The sequence below is a fragment of the Caretta caretta genome, chromosome 6 (genome assembly GCF_965140235.1).
Source record: "Caretta caretta isolate rCarCar2 chromosome 6, rCarCar1.hap1, whole genome shotgun sequence".
Lineage (NCBI taxonomy): Eukaryota > Metazoa > Chordata > Testudines > Cheloniidae > Caretta > Caretta caretta.
In genome coordinates, this window is record NC_134211.1 from 20,588,483 (window position 1) to 20,611,956 (window position 23,474).

The 23,474-nt window shown below is 46.9% G+C and overlaps 1 protein-coding gene across 2 annotated transcripts; it reads left to right on the plus strand.

Annotated features, from left to right (window-relative positions):
- Nucleotides 1–1,838: 1,838 nt before the first annotated feature.
- On the plus strand, nt 1,839–23,308 carry LOC125638745 (uncharacterized). 2 transcript variants are annotated; one of them, XM_048854825.2, is made up of 9 exons: nt 1,839–2,773; nt 5,227–5,405; nt 11,188–11,346; nt 13,176–13,314; nt 16,612–16,807; nt 19,572–19,713; nt 21,083–21,244; nt 21,377–21,414; nt 22,396–23,308. In XM_048854825.2, exons 1-9 carry the CDS (start codon nt 2,633–2,635, stop codon nt 22,428–22,430), a joined length of 1,191 nt encoding a protein of 396 aa, XP_048710782.2. In that variant the 5' UTR covers nt 1,839–2,632; the 3' UTR covers nt 22,431–23,308. The 2 variants fall into 2 exon arrangements, with proteins under 2 accessions (XP_048710782.2, XP_074985408.1); XM_075129307.1 differs by having other exon boundaries at nt 2,696–2,773; nt 5,268–5,405.
- Nucleotides 23,309–23,474: the final 166 nt, after the last annotated feature.

Genomic DNA, 23,474 nt, shown 5'->3' on the forward strand with positions numbered 1-23,474 from the left:
CGTGACTCCAGCTGATCCTTGGCTGTTCTGAGACCGAGGGCCATTTCGGCCTCAGTGATGCTAGGAGTGGTGTAGAAAGGTGGTTTACAGTAACCTCTCTACCCCATTTTGCTCCCGCTGCCCCATTTAACCCGCCCCTTCCACTCACCAACCGACACACACTTACTTTTCTTCTTAGCAGTGAGCTCAGCAAAACTGATGATTTGGCCACAGATGTTAAAAGCTAGATGTGTGCGAATAGATAGCCATGGTTGTGCTTTTCCTCTTGCTTCCTCCTGAGAGCCACCAGTGTTTGCTGTGGGGGGGTCTTATTTACATAAAGCAAAGCAGTGGCAATACAAGCCATTAGTAGCAAACCAGAAATCCCATGCTGGGGGGGGGGGGGGGGGCGTTTAGAATTTGGGAGTAGTGGTTTAAGGACCTGACATTATGGTGCTGTTATTCCTCTATGTTCCTTCTACAAATCTAAACGATGGGAACTAATGGCACCACAGCAGTAAGACACCATCAGTTCCTACTAATGGGCAAAGTGGAACACTATCACAATGCAATCTGACCTGCCTTAACACCCTTGAACGCAGTGGGAGGTTTGGGGATGCAAGGCATACAAGATAAGGCCTTTTTGTTACCTCTGAAGTCACTAAGGATGGAGACATTGCTGCACTGGAAGAGACCACTGGTCCAGCTGATCTAGTATCCTGTCTCCAGTTATGTTCTGTATAAAGCACATGGACATTTCTGCAGCAGTATCAAGGAGAGAAGAAAGAGTTCCCTTCTGAGCCCTCCACAAGCAATCAGCTTACCTCCTCTGGTAAGAAGCTTTTATTCATGCCCATAAAACAGGGTAATCCATCTCTGAACCTAGCTCACCATGGGCCTGATCTGAACCCCACTGATGTTAACAGGAATCGTACCACTGATTACACTGAGCTGGGGATCAGGCCCTGTTTGGTGTTCCTGTCCCAGTGGGTTCCACAGGTTACTTATATGGTTTTAAAGAAACGTATAAATGAATTTAAAATGGGATTGAGCCCTGGGGCCTGACAGCCTCTCGCTGCAGAAGAGGTACAGCATGAACAGCTGTAATGCAAGTTTCCTGGCCCTGCCACAACAATGCTCTTCGTTCTTGATCATCTCTAGGGACAAAAGGGTAGTCCTTTCTCCACATCTACCCCATGCTTTGGTTCTCTGCTGCCAGGACCAGCTAGCATCATGGTTTGTATGGCATCTTACCACTGAGAACAGGACTAAAATCACCCATGTGTTTCATCTAGACCAGAGTCATCATGTAGGATCAACATTTGGTCATTGTCAAACTGGGCCAGAGTTCAAGTAATCGAGAGAGAAATCCTGTTACCCATAAACTTTAGCAATCCGGTCCCCTCCCTCTTTCTTCCCTCCCTCTTTCTTCCCTGTTTACAGCGTATTGCATTTCTATTTCATTGACCATCCTTGCATTGTAGGACAGGGTAAACAGGAGCACTGAATGGCCTTGGTAACATTCCCTGGGCTCAGCTGGTGAAAACTGGTAGAACTCCACTGAAGTCAATGTAGTGATTACAATTTAAACTTGCTGAACACTGGGTCCGTTTATCGAATCACATGCAGCTCTTCAGAATGAGAAGGGTTAATGTAATTGTAAAGTAGGATGGGGATTCACATGGATGTGACTAAGTCCTTCTTTCAAACAGAATTAGGAAATAGACATTGAACAGAAAAATCTCAAGTGACAAATCTGACCTGCAGCCTGCAGATGGATTGCTGCTGTCCTTTCAAACAGTGTGAGGAATGTTTTTTCCATTACAATTAATTTAGCTTTTTCAAAGTCACTGTATCATATGGCAGGTAATCAAATGACCATGACAGCTAACCCTTACATGCCTGCTGTGAAGCTAAACATGAGCTGTGATGTTTGGCCCTAGAGCCACATTTCCAGCATCTGGGTTGGGCTCATCTCTAGTCAATTCTTTTCTTTTTCCCTACAAAACTCCAGGCCCTCTTCTACTAGTGTGGATTTCTGGAAGCTGCTCTCAGATTTGTTATATACTTATTCCAATGTACCACGTTCACTGTGGAATTGGCACTGTAAGAGAACAAACACCATGGACTGTGTCCTCTCTCTGCCTCCTCCCTCCTTTGAAGTACCAGGGCACATGAAAGCCACCGCTGCATGAGCTACATCCATCATACAGCACACACAAAAATCTTTAGCCTGCCTTTTGATAATGACCATAGACAACACTAGGACTCTTTCGTTGAGCCCTGGTGCAGCCTGGGGCTGTCTGGATCGTCTCTCATTTACAAGTAAACAAAATCATAAGTTGAGCTTGGCTGGCATCCAGTCTCCTTTCCCCACTTCCCACAGCTGCGTGCACCACCTCTGCTCCAATCAGAACTCAAAAGCCTCCATGTGCTGGAGCTGAGCTCGAGCCCTTAAATAGCTCTGTGATGAGGAAACAGCTGTTAAGGTCCATGGATCAGAGATGCTGCCATAAGCTCACCTGCCAGACCCCTTTCTCTCCTCCTGCTTTCACAGCAGTGGTACTCTTCACCAGAGGCATTTGATCCCTGTCGTTTTCATCTGGGAGCTGTATGCTCGATATCTCTGGCCAGCACGCGAACAGCACAGAGCATGGAGATTCTGGGAAGGTGTGAGTCCTTTTCCCTCTGGATAATTGTGTTGTCCTTTGGAAGGGTTCTCTCCGTGGATTTCTCTTACCTGGGATCCTCCCTGAGCCTGCAGTCCTCCTTCCAGGAGGACAACACAACACAGGTGGGTTTCTTCTCATTTAGTGCATTTTGCATCTTTTGTTACTAAACGGAAGCCCAGTGTGGGTTCCCTGGACTTTATACTATGATGTTACTATTTAACTGGCTGCCTAATCAAACCCTGTGTTTTGCTGGTACATAGAGCTTTAGGGTGGGATTTTCAAGAGCACCCAAAATGACTTAGGAGCTCAAGTTCCATTGAGATTTCATCCCCTTTGATACACATTGCTAGGGTCTGGATTTCAAAAGCCCCATCCGTAATTGTAATAGTTATGCAGCAAATACTGTGCTACAAAGTATGTAATGTCAGCTGATGTCTTCCATTCCCAGAGCACGGGTGGCAGGAGCAGGCTGCACACCTGCTAAGACTGCAGTTTTTAGGCAAATGATGCAATAGATTTAAAAGACCCAGCCCCTGGAAGACTAATTACAGAGCTGCATTGTGCTGCTCCCACAGCTCTGAAGTGTTTTGAGTCGGAAGAATGTAGCAACTACTTAGGAATCCAGACTCAAGAGTCTCCCAGCCCGTCTGGGCTGACCATATGAGGAAACTCAAGGAGAACCCTCTGCTCCTGGCGCCCAACCTCAGAGCACAGACTCGGCTGGGCTGGGGTACTGTCACCACAATGTAGTGCTGTGATGTAATGATGAGTGCGCCATGGCAGGGCTCAAATCCGCTTTGCCGAATTTTGCAGCTAGATCTAGAACTTAATCAAATTCTCCCAGCCCTAAAAAAGAGCATGTGGATTAGGTCCCATCTTCCCAAGGCTCTCTCACACAGTCCTGGCATGCCCCAATTTGTCTTTAGCCAGCTCTCGTTACTACAGGCTTCTTCTATTGAGCCAACGGAGTCTTTGTCTTCTTTATTTACCCATCAGTCTAGTTACCGATCCTAAAGGAGTCCCTCTGTTCCACTTCTACACCTTGTCTTATACTTGTGTACAGTGCCGTTTACAGGGGGAAAAAAAATGGGCTCACCTCAATCCTCCAGAATTTCACCCAGCTACACGCCCACATGTCACATAAGCCCCTAGAAAAAAACATCTGGGAACATTGAACAGGATGGAAACATTCCTGACTGATTTATATTTTCATGAGTGTTATTTTATTCTCTTCTTCCAGTCTGGAAGAGACACAGCCACCATCTTGACTGTGTTAAAGGGCTCACAAGAGCAGGAGGGGTCATTTTAAAGGAGAAAAGAGCTGAACACCAAAACTATTTAAGAGTTACAAGCTCTAGGCCAGATGTAAATGGGTCTCAGTGAAGCAAAGCCATTTTTCAACAGCTGAGCATCCAACCCTATGTTTTAAATAGTGCAGGGCTCTGTCACATCTCCTGCTGCAGTGGGTATATTAACTGATGCCTGTGCTTATGAAGCACAGAAACCAAGAGAAATCACATTATGCATGAAGCACCAGTGAATATACTGGACCAGGTCCTCAGCCTCGGTGCCCACTGGGCTTGTGGAGGGGATGGGGTAAGTGTGTGACCAGAGGGGATTATTCATAGTTGCAGGATGATTTTGCAGAACATGTATCAACCTTTCCAGTGCACATGGCATGACTTTAAAGCAGTGATCCCCAAACTTTTGAGGTTCTTGCCCCCCTCACCCTTCCCCATCCCCACCCCCCCGGAGCTGGGGCCAGGAATGGGGCCACAGCTTGGGGGGGATACAGACAGGAGCAATGGGGATGGGTCTGGGGTTGGCAGCTGGGCCTGCGGCCAGGTGTGGATCTGCTTCCGGCCTTTCCCCCAGCCTCAGCCCTGGGCCGGAAATGGAGCTGTGACCAGCGGCTGTGGCTGGGGGCTGGCACGGGGCCAGGAGCGGAGCCACACCAAGGCTGGGGACTGGGCCAGGCGCAGGGCTGGGAGCTGGAGGCGCGGCTGCGGGAGGGACTAGAGCAGAACTGGGGGTGGAGAAGGGCTGGGTGGTGTTCCTTCCCTGCTGTACCCCCGGCCCGATGTTCCTCCGTGCCCCCCTAGGGGGTGCGCCCCACACTTTGGGGCCTCTGCTTTAAAGATCTCATGAACATTTGACTGTATAGTGTGCGCCAGATCTCCAAAAGGTAGAAGCCCATTTGCATGGGCAATTGCATTTGCTACCATAAGTACCGGCGTGCACTGGGCACCAGCCCTTGCCAACAGCCAGGTGGGCATCTTGCAGGCCAAATGCCTGTGCGTTTGCCCCAGCTGCAACCAGTTATTGATATTTGCACATGCCAGTCTCTGCCCTCTGGCTTGGAAAATTCAGCCCTGAATCTACAACCTGCTGCTAGCCAAAATTCAGCTACATGGCAGCTATAGCAGATCTCTGAATTCATAGGCTAATTGCACATAGGGCAGGGATCCCACTCTGCAAACATTCCTCTGAGATTGGAAGCAAAGGAATGAAGTGCTGTAAGAGTCTCTCATGCTGCCAGGGGATGTGGTATTAATTGTTCACATGCCATTGTCAGGTACTTTTATATTACCGAGGGATTGCTTCTCCTTGTTCCAGTACCGAAGATGGGATTTGCAGGGCTATGAACTGCACTTCCAGGATCCCCACTGCAGGTTTTCAGAACTCCACAGTCCCGTGCCAGCTAGAGGGAGAGGCGGCCATCTTCCCTGCTTCCCCAGGATCCTTCCCCATGAGGTAAGGTGGGTGGTGTTTGTTAACCTCTTCAGTGAATGTGGCCCTGGTGAAAAGTGCTTGGCTGACAGGCACAGAGCATGGAAGCTCCAGCTGCCTCACGCACTGCCCCACTGGCATGCCTCAGCCAGACCTGCAGGCAACCCTTCGAGGGTTGGAAAAGCCAAATCCAGCCGTTCGCTTCTCTGCTCAGACTGCAAACAAGGGTGATGATTGTGGTGGGGAGGTGGGTTTACGATGCTAGTCAGGAACAGCCTTTGCCTTCCTTGCAGAGAATGTGGGGGGAGATAGCCACATCAGAGCTATTTTTGGCGCAGCGAGCCTGAAGTATTGTCCCAAACTGATGTGTCAGTAGAAGAGGTTTTGGAACAAACTGATTAATTTAACAGTAATAAGTCACCAGGACCAGCTGATATTCACCCAAGAGTTCTGAAAGAACTCAGATATGAAATTGCAGAACTACTAACTGTGGTATGTAACTTAAATCGGCCTCTGTACCAGACGATTGGAGGATAGCTAACGTACCACCAATTTTTTTTAAAAAAGGGTCCAAAGGAGATCTTGACAATTACAGGCCAGTAAGCCTAACTTTAGTATCAGGCAAATTGATTGAAACTATAGTACAGAACAGAATTATCAGACACATACTTGAACATGATATGTCGAGGGAAGAGTCAACGCGTCTTTTGAAAAGGGAAATCATGTCTCACCAATCTATTAGAATTCTTTGAGGGAGTCAAAAAGCACATGGATATGGGTGATCCAGTTGATATAGTGTATCTGGATTTTCAGAAAGCCTTTGAAAAGGTCCCTCATCAAAGACTCTTAAGGAAACTAGGTAGCCATGGGATAAGAGGGAAGGCCCTCTTAGGAATCAGTAACTGGTTGAAAGACAGGAAACAAAGGAAAGGAATAAATGGCGAGGTGAACAGCATGGTCCCCCAAGAATCTGTGCTGTTCAAAATATTAATTAATGATCTGGAAAAGGGGGTCAATGGTGAAGTGGCAAAGCTTGCAGACGATGCAAAGTTATTCAAGATAGTGAAGTTCAAAGCAGACTGAGTTACAGAGGGATCTCATACAACTGGGCTACCAGGCTACAACATAGCAGATGAAATTCAACACTGAAAAGCGCAAAGTAATGCACATTGGAAAAAATAATTCCAATTATACATATACAATGATGGGTTCTAAATTAGCTGTTATCACCCAAGAAAGATCTTGGGATCACTGTAGATCAGTGGTGGGCAGTGCAGCCCATCAAGGAAATCTGCTGGCGGGCTGTGAGACAATATTTACATTGATCGTCTGCAGGCACGGCTGCCCGCAGCTCCCAGTGGCCATGGTTCGCCGTTCCCGGCCAATGGGAGCTGCGGGCGGCCATGCCTGTGCACTGTCAATGTAAATACTGTCTCACGGCCCACCAGCAGATCACCCCGATGGGCCGCAGGTTACCCACCACTGCTGTAGATAGTTCTCTGAAAACTTCCACTCAATGCATAGCATCAGTAGTAAAAAAGGCAAACAGTTTGGCAGGAACTATTAGAAGGGGGTAGAAAATACTATATAAATCCATGGTGCCCAAAGCCCACACCTTGAATACTGTGTTTTGAGCCCCACCTCAAAAGGATATAGTGGAACTAGAAAAGGTTCAGTGAAGGGCAACAAAGATGATGAAGGGTATAGTACCGCTCCCTCAGTCTCTCCTGTTGAAGCCATTCCACTTTGAATAAATAATGTAAACAGTCATTGGAGCAGGGGACTGGATTGTGCATCTCCCATGCTGCAGGTGAGTGCTCTGATCAGCAGGCTACAGAGTCCTTCTCAAGCTTGCTCTCTCTCTCTCTCTGTGTGGTCCAATCATTCTGTCACTCAGTGGAAAAGCTTCAACAGTCGAGGGAGGCTATATCAGAATACCTCAGAGGTTAGAGCACCCGCCTGAGAGGCGGGAGACTTTTTGTTCAAATCCCTTCTCCCCCTCAGGTGGAGGGGGGACTTGAACTAGGGGTCTCTCACATCCTAAGTGAGTACCCTAACCACTGGGCTAAAAGTTACAAGGGAGGGCCTCCCCTGGGCCCACTGCACCTGTCTGGCTTCTTGCAAAAACAGGCCCCTATCTCCAAGTGAGGGTTTGCAGCTGAGAATCCCAAGTAAAGGGAGGTGCCTCCTGGCAGTCAGGACTTAGGTACCTCTCTCTGTGAGAGGGACAGGGCTTAGCACTCTTCCCATAAGGGTTATCTTAGGTTATCTAAGGGTTATCTTAGGCAAGGAGCACCCTAGCATGCTGGCTTTTATCAATCCCATTCTATCAGTCCCCTGTCATTGCATAGGGAGCCTGGGCACCTAACCCCCTTTGTGAATCCCAGTGATTTTCCAGGGGCCTAAAAGTTTGGCATGGTGACGCTGAGCATCACCACACCTCAGTGTCTTTATGAGTCTAGCCCCTCTCCATTCCTCAGTTCCTCACCAGTTAAATGGAAGTGATAATACTCCCTTTCTCCCACCATCCATCTTGCCTATTTAAACGGTAAGCCCTTCTCCTACTAGGTTCATGTACAGAGCCAAGCACAACTGGGCTCTGATCTCAGCTGGGGCCTGGAGGTGCTATTGTAATACAAACAGCAGTGCACAGCATTCTACTACAGTGATATCAAGCACTATGCCTCCTCCCTCCTTCCCCAAACTACCTTCTTCTGGTGCATCAGGCACTGCTCCCCAGTCTCAGAATGGCAAATCCTATATCCCCGGAGACACCGAATTGCGGCACAGTGACCACAAGGCAACAAAGGTCACTACTGCACCATTCACTTACAGGGTCTCTTGGACAACTGACAATATGATCCGCCCATGGGATTCCCATGAAACTCTGCCACTCTACTCCCACAGAGTGACAGCTAACTGCAGCCACAAGGGGCATTATACTGATTAGCTGTTCCAAGGCAGGCCCATTGTCATTTGCATATTTGTCCCAAGGCATGATGGGTACTGTTGGCTGTTCAGATTCACTGTGTTTCTTGTCCTGACTTTTTATTTTAGCTACTCTGGAAGGGTTTGGCACTTGGACCACCTCTGTTTAACATCGCTCGTATTTGAAGTAAAGTTTAAGTCAAGGTCCCTAGTAACTATCTTAATGAGGACTAACTGAAGCAGACAGCTTCTCTGGAAATTGGTGTGAGGGACTCTCAGGCAGGGATTAATGCCAAATGTGTATCACTTCCTCTCGGTACAACTGTGTGGCAGGATTAAAGAGCGAGGTGGGGTGATTTGCATGTAACAGGGGTTCCGACAGCACGGGCCAGATCCTCCACTGGTTTCAGTCATCCTGCCTCTGCTAAAGTCAGTGGAGCTGCACAGACTTACAGCAACTGGGGAGCTAGGCCTAGGCTTCTCTCTACCCCCTCCCCTTCGGTCATCTTCAAATCAGGAGTTGGTACCTTCCTGGAAGATGGGCTTTAGCCAAATAAGTGACTGCGTTCAGTACAGGAGGGGCAGGGTGAAGTTCTCTGGCCTGCGTTGCACAGAAGGCCAGACTAGGCGGACTGATAGTCCTTTCTGGCCTTAGAATCTATGAGAAATACAGAAGCAACAAAAAAAATGTACCTTGGAAGGATATCGTTGACTATTGCTCTAACCCTGGGTGACATCTTAGCATTCTCATCTCCACACCCCAGACTCCCAGCTGCTTTCCAAATGTCCAAGACCAAAATTAACCATTTCCAGTTCAGAATCACCTGCTCTCTCCAATCCAGTGTCAGAGCACTTGCTCCCCTCCGCCCCCCAGGAAACACCCTGAAAGGCTCCTAACGCCGGACAAATCTAAATGGCTAACTAACTGCCTCCAGCCCCCAGACAGGGGTTTCCAGATCCTCAGTGTTAAAGGAGTGTGAGACACCCAAAACAACAGTGCTCAAGTGGTGGTCAACAGCCACTTTGCCAGTGCCCTAGCAGTACAAGGGTCCAGCGTCTGCAAGTCACTATTGACCAACGGCATGCCGGGACCCACATGAAGCAAGCTCATGATCTCAGGCCAGGCCTTCAGCGATATTGCCCTCGCGTCAAGGAGCCCCAGCCCCACTACCACAGCTGGCTCTAACGAGCAGCCTTAGCTCGGATGCCAAGAATCAGCAAGAATCTAGAGACTGAACCAGCCACCCAGGGAAGCGATGGGCCGCAGGCAAGGGATACAGTGAGGGAGAACTGGAGACAGCATAGCTCCCCCTCCACTCCCTGGCTTGGGTCCCCAGCACACCCCCCACGCTCCCACCCACCCCTGCTTCTTTGGGTGTGGCCAAGGGCGCTCCCTCTCCTGCTCCAACCTCCTTAGGCACCGCTGGGACTCGATGACAGGGTACCACTGGGAGATGCTTGCCCTGCTGTTGCCTGTTCTGGGACTCAGCAGACATCCTCCTCCAGAGCTGGCCTCTTTCACCAGCAATAATAATAATAATGTAAAGCTATTATATGATAAGGCTACTCTAAAGCAATAACGCAGACAGACTCCCTAGCTAATTGATAGCAGACGATGCTAAATAAAGAAATAAAATTATAAAAAATGATCCTCCTCTAAATAGATATCGCCTCTAATACGGATGAAGTCTAAGTAATGGCCATTTAATAGCCTTGGGCCCAAAGCACTTCCTGGTGGCTAATGGCCGCCTGGAAGTCAGGATAGCTTGAAATGAAACAAAGTACCACTCAGCCCATCACATATTAATTCCCCAGGAAATGTCTTGCGCTGAGACCAGTATTTCTAATGCAGTTATGTGCTAGGGGCCTGATGCTGTGAAGTGCTAAGCACTCCATGCAAAGTGCTGGGTTCCCAACCCCCAGTGAGGGTTGCGGGCTCTTAGGCCCAGATTTTTAAAAGGTATTTGGACATTTCTCCATTCAGCGTTGCACGGCGTAAGGTCCAGATCCTCGGACCTAAGAGACTTAGATGGCAAAGTCCAATTTTTCAAAAGCAGAGCAAAGCCTAAATACCTTTAAATATCTGGGCCTTAGCAGCTTGCAGGATCAGGCCCTAGTAACGTAGGAAGAAAATGGGCATAGCTGAGTATTTTTAAAGTAGCACTGAACTGAGCGCTCAGCTGATTTTAATCCTCTCTCTAGGGAACTCAAATAAGAAAACAAAAACATCACATCCCTTTTCATTTGTCAAAAGATCCCTAGTTTCTTTTCCCTTCATTTACAATGAAGCTGAAATTAACATAGCCAATCTGTTGTGGAGCCAGCATATGCCGCAGCCATCTCACCTCAAAACAACTTAGTTTGTACCCCATCCTGTTAACTTCTGCTGTTCCCAGAACTGCCCTGTTAGTTCACTGCTGCTGAAGAGGCTGCAGAGAAAGATGGGTTTTTGTAGGACCCATCACAAAAGCAGCTCGCACCATCTCAGCAGTGAGACATGGGAATGCAATAAGAAAAGAAACTATAGTGAATCTGGAGAACTCACTGCACTCAAACAATATTAAAGTAGGTCAAATCTCCTTTTCAAAGGAAGGGTCAAATTTTGCACATATTTTAACCCACTGAAGTCAGTAGGGTTGTAGAGAATTTGCCCTAACAGGAAATGGAAACATCGTTGAACTAGATTTTACATTGGTTTTCTCGAATCTAGACAGCTTTTCTAGGGGTTCAATGATGATGATGAGGAGTTTGGACACAGTAGTAGCTGGAAAAAAATCACTTCTCAGGAATGGCCAAGTCAAACTCTTGTTTGATTTACAGCTAATCATGCAGATGCTTTCAAATATTCCCTCTTGTGCATTCCCGTGTGTTCCTCTAGACTCTCCAGCTGCTGCTGGTCCCAGACTGTGCTCCCTCCCAATGAGGATAACAACTCCAGTGTCCAGTTTGAGATGGTGATGACTTATACCCTGGGTGCTCGCTCTGATACAGGATCGACAAACACCTCTCCGCAGACGCCGCTGCCGCCTCCTCTCAGGTAACTCCCTTCCATTCAGTACACAGCATGTCAGCTACAAGAGGTAATAAGAAGAGCAGAGTCCAGCTAATGAATGCTGTACTCAGCTGTGCCCTGTGACAGAAAAGGCAGTTTCCTGCCATATCCCTGGAAATAACTTATGGAATTAAGTTGAGGCCTCTTTGGGGTCCATTGTACTAAAAGCAAAGTTTATGTATCATTATGGGCCAGGACTGCATGTAAGCTCTCTAGGCAGGTGATGGGATATAAGGCCTGGATGTTCAAGGACTGTATTGAACAGTGTGCCAGGCACAAGTGGACTTTTGGGATAATGCGTGTGAAATGGATTTTCTACAAAATATCTAGGGTGAGGTTAATGCAGTCCCCCACCTTCTGTTATGGAAAATTCAGTCTTTTGAAGCTATGCCCTGAGGTGTGGGCCTTTGTCTGCTGATCCCGTTACATCAAGCCAAGATCAGAGGCCCAAGCTGTATAAAGGAAAATCATGGATAGTTCAGCCTGTTCTGTTCTGAATCTGAGACAGTTATGAACTTGTACCACAGCAAAAACTCAGCTGTGGGTATCGAAGGACTGATATGTACCCAAGCCCAAGGCTGGAGTTGGGGTGATCTCTGGTAAGCTTTTTTGGCATCCATATTTATTGTTTTTAGTATGTTTTCTCTGTATGCTTTCACCTTAAGAATAAATATGCTTGCTTAGAAAGAGCTGTGTGGTTATTCAGAACTACTGGCAACTACACTGTTCATAGCCATTGAAGAGAAACCAAAGCACAGACACTGGTCTACTCAGGCAGCCTGACTTGCTGGGGATACCAGTGTAGGCAGAGAACTGTGTAGCCCAGAAAACCCTCAGTCAAGAGGGGAGAGGCAAGTCTCTGCCCAAGAGAGATGACAGCTGAGGAACAGGGAGCCTGGAGTGGGTGCCTTTGGTAGACCATGGAGGGGGAATACAGGTGCAGTTGCCCTGAACTGTGACACGCCCCTTCCTATAAACACACAGTAGGGTTAGAAATTCTGATCTCAGCACAGGACACTGGCAGCAGCATTAATCATGACAAGCTGCCAATACTCCACAAAGCTCTCACATTTGTGTAGTAGCATTAGGGTGCGTATCCTCTGTAGGCTGAAGCACTAGTGGCAAGATTTCACACATATGCGCACACACACGGTAGATATGTCAGCACTGGAGAATAGGGAGCAGTATTTAGCCAGTAGAGGGAGACGTGACATACCTGATCAAATCTGATATTTCACCCCATAGAAGGCACCAGTGCTCATAGTAAGGCAGGGTGGCCTAGTCAACAGAGCACTGGACGGGTACTCAGGAGACCTGGGTTCTATTTCCAGCTCTGTCACTAGCCTGCTGCATGACCTTGAGCAAGTCACTTCACCTCCCTGTGCCTCGGTTTTCCCAACTGTAAAATGAAGGCAGACAGGCTGGCACATAAACCTAGAATGTTGATAGCTCATATTCATATAATACTTTCCATTTCAAAGGATCCCAAAGAGCTTTACTAAGTTTTTCTATAAACTATACACAGAGCTATCATGCCAGTCACCCTGAAATGCAGCCACTTCTGGGGGAGGGAGTTGAAGTGACAAGTATTTAACAGTGCACATCAACATCACACATTCAAGCACACGTAACTACAGCTAGTCAGATAACGGGGACCATTTTTGAAAAAGGGTCATTGAAAGCGTTCACTTTCAAAAAACCAAACCCAAAAACCCAACACAAGCAGCCATGCAAGAAAGAAAGGGCTCAATGGAGAACTAAATACAAAATCAGCTAGAGAGAGTTCTTCAAAACCATGGTGTTTGTTTTCACAGAGTTCCCCAAAACTGTGCTACATTCTATAATCTGAGCGTCTCAGACCAAGATGGGGATGTAGTGAGGTGCCGATATGGGCGTCGAGAGGAGCTTGCCTGTGCTTTCTGCAAGAAGTACCCTTTTCTGCATTTGGATGAGGCAAGTATGTAGGTCCTGTGCTCTCACACCCAGCAGCAGAAGCAACCAGGCAATAGCGGAACCAGTTACGTCATATACTTATAACAGAATTTGCAGTGGTCAGTAGTGAGATGTCATTACAGCCTTACACAAATGCAGCTGAAACCTTGTTTAACCAGTAGTAAAAGCCCACAGTAGTTAGTCATAGGCAAGCAACAAAAACCACAGAGGTTTGTCTCAGCTTAGACAATATAAATGGTCAACTCCAACTCCTCTTACTAACAGACAAGCCGTCCATCTTGAGAGGAGTCAAGAATGTGCAGGGTGAGCAGGATTTACCTGAAGTTTGAATACTCATTGTAACAAGTTCCCTTACCTTCGTTCATTGCTACCTCAGTTTCCCTCTGCCAGCACCTTTGGTTGTCTTATAGGCTGCTATCTTCAGTGCACTTGGAGCAGGGAGGTGACCTAGCTAAGTCACAAAGTCCACCCCATCTGAGATGGGGCAAGAAGTCCACCAAAAAGCAATCTTCTGCCCAGCCTCTTGCTGTTCCCCAGACCTTCCCAGTCCTGTTGACTCAGGACAGGACGAAAAAGGGCTTCTTCCCACCAATACAGGAAACCCCAGCCTAGGCCACTACCTACAGGCATCCACTCAGGCCTCAACCCCACACTGCATAATACTGCCCCTATCTCTTCCTCCAGCCCCCTGGGTCCTTCTGAAATCAGCCTGGAAGACGCTCCCAGCCATTTCCCAGGCTTCCTGCAGTGCTGCTAACTCTCACAGTATTTGGTGGTTTTTCAGAAGCCCCAGCCCCCTGGAATCATGTGATTAGGGGAGACTCTCAGTTTTCATTTTTTTTTTTTTTTTTTTTTTTTTAAAAGGGTAAATTTCTAGCCTTCGTAGCTGTGCAGAAGCGCTCGGCAATGTGAAGGAAGCACCCTGCAGGCTCACAAGCCAGAAGGGAAATTAACAACACCCCAGAATTATAACTTTTAAACCAATCTCAGGCTTTTTGAATGTTTGGGGTTAGCAATACTGCCTAGACTCTATTGCAAGCCCCACCACTGACCCTACTTCACCCCTACACATACTGAGGGTGAAAGGAAGGCATCTGCTTTTATAGCAGGCCCTGCCTCTAGCCTGCAGTCACATGACCCCAGTCCATAAGCCTGCTCAATCAACTTGCTCGCTTTGAACAGTGGCATCACCTGGGGACTCCATGCCAAGTCCCATGAGAAAACCAAACACTAGTGGAGCTCCTGCTCTTAAAAGGCCAGCTCCTGCTGTCACACTTAGCCAAAACATTATCATTACTGCCTTAGGCACAGTAGCACTGAAAGGCCTCAGCCTATGTCAGGGCCCCATGCTGCTGGGTGCTGTACACACACAGAGTAAGAGACAGCCCCTGCTCCAAAGTGTGTGATCTAAATAGACAACCCAGGCAAAGGAAGCCTTGTCATCATCCCTGTTTTACACCTGGGGAGCTGAGGTGCCGAGAGATTAAGGGCCAGGTTTTTAGAGGTGTTTAGGTGCCCAGTGGTGCCGATAGGTGGGATTTTCAAAATGCTCAGCAGTGGAGTGCCATGACATTTCAGGAAGGCATGCAATGCTACATTTGCATGCCCTAGCAGGGGTGCTGGAACCATTTGTGTAGTGGGGGAGCTGAGAGCCATTGAACCAAACTGTAAACCCTGTATATAATGGAAACTACTTCAAGCCACAGGGTGCAGCAGCACCCCCCCCCACACACACCCCTAGTTCCAGCATCTACATGCTTTATTGGGAGTCCAAAATAGCGTTCTCCATGCGCTACGACCTCACATGAATGGTGCATGGGATGGGAAGTCATGCTGAGCAGAGGACACCATTTTGTTCTACAATGCACTTTGGGGGGCCAGACAGGATTGTCCTCAGGGCTGCCAGTTGGACCCCGTTTTTGGGGAAATGTAGGGCATGCCCTGCACACAGAGACGGCACACAACCACTGCCGAGTCACTTGAAATCACTGTTGAAAACCTTACTAGGCATCCGTCTACAACTTTAGATGACTAAGTACTTTTGACAAATCTGGCTCTAAGAGACTTGTCCAAGGTCATTCTGGGAGTCCGGTGACAGAACCAGGAATTGAACCCCAATTTTGTGGGTCCTACCACAGTGCCTTAACCATACTCAGTTCTCCTGGGTCCTTCCTTAACTTTGTTTAAATCTCAAAAGAGGCTTGGTTTGAGATTTCAGAGCAGATCCCGTTTAGTTTTCTTTCTGAGCCTGTTCACTCCTTCTAACAGCAATAGGTATTGTTCCTGTTGGAACACACCAAGTGCATGTTGGTCTTCTCCATCTCTCAGCTGGATGAGTCCATGTTCTGAACAGAGACAACATCTCAATGTGGCAGCTCATTTGGCAAGTCTAAGAGGCATCCCTGTAAACATCTGGAGAGCAGAAATATGTCCCAGAGATCTCCATGCCAATTCTGGCAAAATGTGGCGAAAATGTAAAGCTGGAACTGGGGAAGATTTTCTTGGTATCTTCATTCAAGTGACAAGTACCAAGCAGAAGCAGGTGGCTGTGCCTTCCTACCTACAACACGTGCAGTACCTACTACAACAAGGCCCTGATCTTGACGGGGGCCTTTGAGTGTTTTTGCAAAACAAAAATAAAAATAAAAACAAAAAATACAATAATAAACTGATAACCTAACATTTTAGTTTTTTATCTACATGCACATTTTAAAATGCTATTTTAATTGCAGTTCTCAGGCAGTTAAATATTTGATAGTAATATGATTAAAAAAAGAAAGCCCATCAGGAAATAGCACTAGCCTTTTAATATACTCAATAAAAAGTAGTCAAGTCCTTTGCTTAGGAGATCCTGCCTGAGGCGCTCCTATTATTATTATTATTATTATTATTATTAATTTTTTATTACAGTGCACCAAATAGCCCCAGCCATGGAACAGGACCCTATTGTGATAGGCCCTGTACAAATAGAACACAAAGATTCTTCCCACCCCAAAGCATTTACTCTAATGCCAGCTGCACAGCACCCAACATCTAACCACTCCATCAGGTTCTCACCTGTCCGAATTCACACTGGGAGCCTTGTTTTTGGGCCTCCTGCTCTAGTCCGCATGTCTTTGAATTGGGCTCCATTGCAGAGCTGAACACAAGGTGCTGAAGCCACAGTGCTCCTGCTCCAATCCATCGTGTAGATTGCGAAATATGGGTTTGAGACAGTGAGCTGAGATTGGCATCGAAGGATAAAATTGAGGCCCTGTAACCTGCACAGCTTCTGACTGATCTTTCTTTTGGCTTCAGGATGGATGCACCCTTATGTACGACGGAATGGGCTCCGAAGGCACCTACCCGGTGGAGCTGATGGTGGAGGATTTCCCCAGGAAAACGGTGGTCCTGAAATTTGAGGATGGGATGCATGAGATTCATTCATACAGTGCTTCAGGACAGGGCTGGAATGAAGCCCTAAGTTCTGTCCCACTTCAGTTCACCTTAACAGGTAACAGTGCCCGTCCCAAGTATGTGCACTATAAGGACTGAAGTGTCAGGCCAGGGAACTTCTTCCCCAATTAACTTCCATGACTTATCAAAATTGTGAAAAAAATAAATATTTATACGCCATTCCTGTGTCTATCTATTGGGAATTTTCTCAGACAAACATTGACTTATTGGGAAATCTTATACGGAAGCAGAATTTGTCTCCCTAACGATTGGTTCCTTCTGCCTACCTCACAATGTGATGTCACACCTTCTTTGTATGACATCAGAACTATTAGCAGAGCTGTGGTATCAAATTTTACATTCATGGTATCTTAGTTATTGTAGTAATCGGTTATGATGTCATCACCTTCTACCTATGACATTATATGTTACTATTAACACCTGATGGTGCATTGTCACAGGTTTGCCCACTTCAGTTTTCTAAACAAGAGGAGAAAATGTATATGTGTATGTGTGGGGAGTGGGGGGAATCAAAATGTGCCATTCATCCCACAAACTAGTTTAATGATTGGAGGAACAAACATCAAATCAGTTACTGGATCTTCAGGAGATCAACTGTGTACTAAAATAACTGAAATAGAAATAAAACTATTTCTGTTATAACTTGGAGCAATAGCTCAGCATTCCTGTCAGCCTATATCCTCTGTCAGAGGTATCCTCTGGTGTTCATCCTGAATTATATTCAGATGAGCCAGGATGCCCATCAGGATGGAGAATGAAAGTAGGACACTGGAGATGGCTGTATTACTGTAGGTAGGGGGTCCCAGGTCCTCAAAGGCATTTAGGTGCCTAACTCCCATGATATAAAAAAAAAAGGAGGACTTGTGGCACCTTAGAGACTAACAAATGTATTTGAGCATAAGCTCTTGTGAGCTACAGCTCACTTCATCGGATGCATTCAGTGGAAAATACAGTGGGGAGATTTATATACACAGAGAACATGAAACAATGGGTGTTACCATACACACTGTAACAAGAGAAAAGGAGTACTTGTGGCACCTTAGAGACTAACCAATTTATTTGAGCATAAGCTTTCGTGAGCTATAGCTCAGAGTGATCACTTAAGGTGAGCTATTACCAGCAGGAGAGCGGGGGAGAAAATACCTTTTGTAGTGGTAATCAAGGTGGGCCATTTCCAGCAGTTGACAAGAACGCTGAGGAACAGTGGGGGAGGAAATAAACATGCGGAAATAGTTTTACTTTGTGTAATGACACATCCACTCCCAATCTTTATTCAAGCCTAAGTTAATTGTATTCAGTTTGCAAATTAATTCCAATTCAGCAGTCTCTCGGAGTCTGTTTTTGAAGTTTTTTTGTTGAAGAATTGCCACTTTTAGGTCTGTAATCGAGTGACCAAAGAGATTGAAGTGTTCTCCGACTGGTTTTTGAATGTTTTTATTCTTGACGTCTGATTTGTGTCCATTTATTCTTTTACGTAGAGACTGTCCAGTTTGGCCAATGTACATGGCAGAGGGGCATTGCTGGCACATGATGGCATATATCACATTGGTGGATGTGCAGGTGAACGAGCCTCTGATAGTGTGGCTGATGTGATTAGGCCCTATGATGGTGTCCCCTGAATAGATATGTAGACACAGTTGGCAACGGGCTTTGTTGCAAGGATAGGTTCCTGGGTTAGTGGTTCTGTTGTGTGGTGTGTGGTTGCTGGTGAGTATTTGCTTCAGGCTGGGGGGCTGTCTGTAAGCAAGGACTGGCCTGTCTCCCAAGATCTGTGAGAGTGATGAGTCGTCCTTCAGGATAGCTTGTAGATCCTTGATGATGCGTTGGAGAGGTTTTAGTTGGGGGCTGAAGGTGATGGCTAGTGGCGTTCTGTTATTTTCTTTGTTGGGCCTGTCCTGTAGTAGCTGACTTCTGGGTACTCTTCTGGCTCTGTCAATCTGTTTCTTCACTTCAGCAGGTGGGTATTGTAGTTGTAAGAACGCTTGATAGAGATCTTGTAGGTGTTTGTCTCTGTCTGAGGGGTTGGAGCAAATGCGGTTGTAACGTAGAGCTTGACTGTAGACAATGGATCATGTGGTGTGGTCTGGATGAAAGCTGGAGGCACATAGGTAAGCATAGCGGTCAGTAGGTTTCCGGTATAGGGTGGCGTTTATGTGACCATCGCTTATTAGCACCGTAGTGTCCAGGAAGTGGATCTCTTGTGTGGACTGGTCCAGGCTGAGGTTGATGGTGGGATGGAAATTGTTGAAATCATGGTGGAATTCCTCCAGGGCTTCTTTTCCATGGGTCCCCCCCGCTGTTCCTCAGACGGTTCTTGTCAACTGCTGGAAATGGCCCACCTTGATTATCACTACAAAAGGTATTCCCCCCCCCCGCTCTCCTGCTGGTAATAGCTCACCTTACCTGATCACTCTCATTACAGTGTGTATGGTAACACCCATTGTTTCATGTTCTCTGTGTATATAAATCTCCCCACTGTATTTTCCACTGAATGCATCCGATGAAGTGAGCTGTAGCTCACAAAAGCTTATGCTCAAATACATTTGTTAGTCTCTAAGGTGCCACAAGTCCTCCTTTTCTTTTTGCAGATACAGATTAACATGGCTGCTACTCTGACAGCTCCCATGATATAGTAAGGGAATATACCTTTGAGGATGGGGGTTGGGAAGACGTAGATGTCCTCCTCTATAAGCCATCACAGGTATTATTGGGATGTGTGTGTGTAGGGAAGGGGATAAAAAGGGTCTCAGTAGACGAAAGGAACTGGCTTTAAGACAACATGCTCCTGTTTTGTTTCCCAGTGGAGAAGCCAGTAGATGACTGTGCCTTTGGAATTAGAAGGCCAATATTTATCAGCCCAACCCCAAGCGATGGGGACAGGATCAGCGTGCTGCCCTATGAGGACGTTTCCTTCACAGTGATGGCTGTCAGCGCAGGAGAAAGGTGACTGAAATGGAAGAGAGGCCGCACAGTTAAACTGAACCCCACAACAGGACCAAGGCCTACCAAGCCCAGAGAACACAATGCCAGCCCTTGCAGGCTTCATCATTGCTAACATGATGCGCGTTCAGAGCTTGATCCTGCAAGGCACTGAGTGTCCTTAAGTCCCACTGGCTCAGCAGACACCAGAACCTTACAGGATCTGCAGCCACAATCAGCAAACCAGTGTGTGTGTGGCAGGTCTGCACCAGAATTTCGTGTTGTGAGTTAACGCATGTTAAAGCATGGCTCAGACTGGGGAAAACTGCACTGCAGCCACCTGTTCTGTGGGTAGTAGAGGAGGACTTCATTCTCCAAGGCGAGCGACTTGGTACCTTCCACAGCACCAGTTGTTCTGCAATGAGAGGATAAATAAATGTCATGCACTTATGCGCCAACTTGATTTCTGGTTTGTAATGCCTGTAGGACAACATGCAGTATCAGTTCAATATCTGATGTCTACTTAATACAGGGACTATATTGTGCCCTGGCCGACAATTTACAAGGGTGATCTAATTGGTCTTTTCCTTCTCTAACCATTACTGATCCAATACACTGACAATAAATTGATCACCTTTGTATTTCCTATCTGTTGAGCATAGACAGACATTATGCAACTGTAGGGCCTGATCCAAAGCCCATTGGTCAATGGGAGTCTCTCCACTGACTTCAGGGGGCTTTAGATCAGGCCCTAAATTTCCTGGGTACGTTTCTTGTGGCGTGTGGCCCAGACTATTAGTTCTTCATCAGGCCCGTTAGTAACACGCTGTTAGAGCTCTCTCTTTCTTGTTCTGCATCTGCTGTGGCAGCAATTGGATTGCATATAACGGCATGTCTTACCCTGGGGGATTATAGGTGCTGTGTGGGCAGAGCTGGGGCAGTGGATCAGCCAGCGTTGACTGCAGTGGAAGCTCCCATTCTTTTTTTATTCCTTTCTGCAGAGGAGTGTTGGGTTCTGTAACTTTGCTCTGAATGTCTTGGAAAGGCCGCTCAAAATTATATTCTCTAGCACTTATTGAAAAGCAAACCATACCTTACCCAGTGCCTGGGCTGCAAGATAAACTAGGCACACCTGGTATTTTATGCCCATGATAGTGACCTGTAGGATATCGGCAGTACCAATGCAGACAGGTCTTGCACAGCATTATTCATGACCCTGCACAGAAGGTACAGGTGTGCAGCTGAATTAATAAATCCAGCCTGATGGCAATCAATACTGCATCTATGTCATTATCTGCTGCGCTGACATGATCTGCCCTCTCAGCTCAGTGCCAGGCTCACATTTGGATGATCCTCAGGGCTTGAAACGCAACCCCTTGATCTTTTCCTGCAGGATGGCGGACTTGCAGGTTCTGGGTCCTTATGGGCTGCACACATTGGGTCCGTGGATGGCAGACGATCTCTGCACTGTGTCTGTGAATATCACCTGGGAGAGCACGAACCCTGTGAGATTGCGCCAGGTTCCTGTATGTTTTGTGGCCAGCACATTGTCTGGGTGAGAACTGTCAAAGGCCATTGTGAGCACAGCTGTTCTGCATTAATTTCAGGGTAACTAGGGTGGCTTAAGGTCTGACCTGCTCTGCTTGGCATGTGACTTTATCCTCTTTGCTTCTTCTTTGGTGTCTAGATTACAGTCTGAGCTCAGATGCATTTGGATTGTGCAGAGTGAGTATCTGAGAAGGGTTGTTTTCTGTCATCTCTCATATTTTCCCGTTAGTCTGTGTGATAATTGCAAATCCCTCGTCATTAGGGCAGCAGTCTGGGTCAGTTCTACATGCAGAAATGCAGATTTCACAGGAAGCACGGTATATCCTGAGCTTTCTGCAGCTTGAGCCCATTTCAATCATAAGACACTGCTGGATGTTCAGTGTGATGTTACATTGCAGGGATGAATAGGAGCTTTCTCCCCTGGGTCAGTGTAAAATCACATTCCTTAGCTCCAGGTGACTTGTCGCTCCAGTGAACTCCTTTCCCCTAGTGCCCTCACCACCTCATTGCTGGTTGCACGTTTGTCTAGGACAGCAGGAGATCTGTAAAACCTTCAAGCTGATTCACCATAAAACTAGGAACTCATCAAACAAACTAAACTGCTGACCTGGCCCCTTACCCACAAGGATTGTGAGTGAGTGACTAGCCCAGATATGCTGGCTCTAGGTTTTGTGCACAGAAAGAGGTGTGGGTGGCAGGCAGGCAGGCAGACATACGTAACCCACGGGAGAGGGCGTATTTAGCAGTTTAGCTGGGTAGGTCAGGGTTGGGGGGGGCTTGCCATTAAGGCGACGCATGCAGGCTAACTGTGTCAGCGGGAGGGGGCGGGGGAGTGTCAGCGGGGCTGGGTACATGTTATTATAGGGCACTGGGGTAGGGAAGCCAAGGCTTCTGTCACTGGCTGAAGGTTTGAAAGGTGGGCATAAGAAAAGCGTAGGCAGTTGACTTCATGGCTAGTGAGCCTGCCCTCCTCTTCCCTGTGGTTCTGGAGAGTGGGACTTAATGCAGCAGCAGCCATAGCACATGGCAAGGGCCAGCTGTGTCTGCAACCCCCCCGCTCACCAACTGAGTTTAATATTAATTGCAAATGAATACCTATTGCATACTATTGCCAAAGGGGATTCTTTAATAGGTTTTTCATCTTCCTCTCTCTTGCAGAAGCTGCTGATTACCCACAAGGCACAGGTAAATAAAAGTAGCATTTAACACGCTAGGAATTAGTAGAGAGAAGTTTACTTGCAACCCCTAACACTTTGCTTCTGCATTTCATCTTTTATTAATCAAGTATGGCATTGATGTAGAGGTTTTTGTGGTGCAAGAGCGCCAGCTTGTGGTGTGTTTGAAAAATCCCAGTCTGCCTTTCCTATAGATGCTCCAGGCCACAGACAGCTGCTTTGTCTATTTAAAAGTAGTAATCCAAAATCAGAGGTTTCACCTTTCTCTCATGTTTGCAGAAAGCTCAGATTTTGCTAGATTGTGCCCAGCCCTGTGTTGATCTGCAAGGAAGGAAGGAAGACGGTGCAGGAAACCTCCCCCCATTGCATCCCGAGGAAAGGGGCTGAGCACAATCCATTGAGGGAATAGAGTTGCTGGTACATGGTATTGGTTTCAGTCCCACTAGGCTTTCTGGGAAGAGGCCACCTACCACAACAGTGCTGGGGGAAAGGCAGAACTGCCAGGATACAAGACTAGAGGGCCCACTGCTGATTCAATATGGCTATTCCTATTTTACGTTCTGTTCCCAAGGAAGAAGATCACTAGCCCATCCCCAGGACAAAGTGTAATAGCCCAAACCTCCAAGCACCTTCATACAGCTGCCATTAAAAAAAAAAAAAAAAAAAAACCCAGCAGAGAAATATTTCTTCCTTTCCTGAAAATGTGGAATGTCTCCAAAAACGACACTGGGCCGAGGTTAGCCAGTCCTTAATGTCGAAGAACCAGTGCAGAGAATCAAGAAAGGAGGAGACTGAGAGAATCATGCTAAAGTTTCCCTCTGTTTAATAGTACTGAAGTAGATTAAATGGCCCACATCCTCAGTTAGTGTGAATTAGCATGGTTCCGTTGACTTCAGCAAAACGACACTGATTTCCAGCAGCTGAGGTGTGGCCCATTGCATCGCCTTCAGAACAATTAAAGAATGAAACTTTAGCAGAATCTAAGGTCCTCCACTATTTAGTGCACCTCTGTTCCCATTTTTAAAAAATTGTGAATGCCTATTGACAGCAGAAGAACGCAGT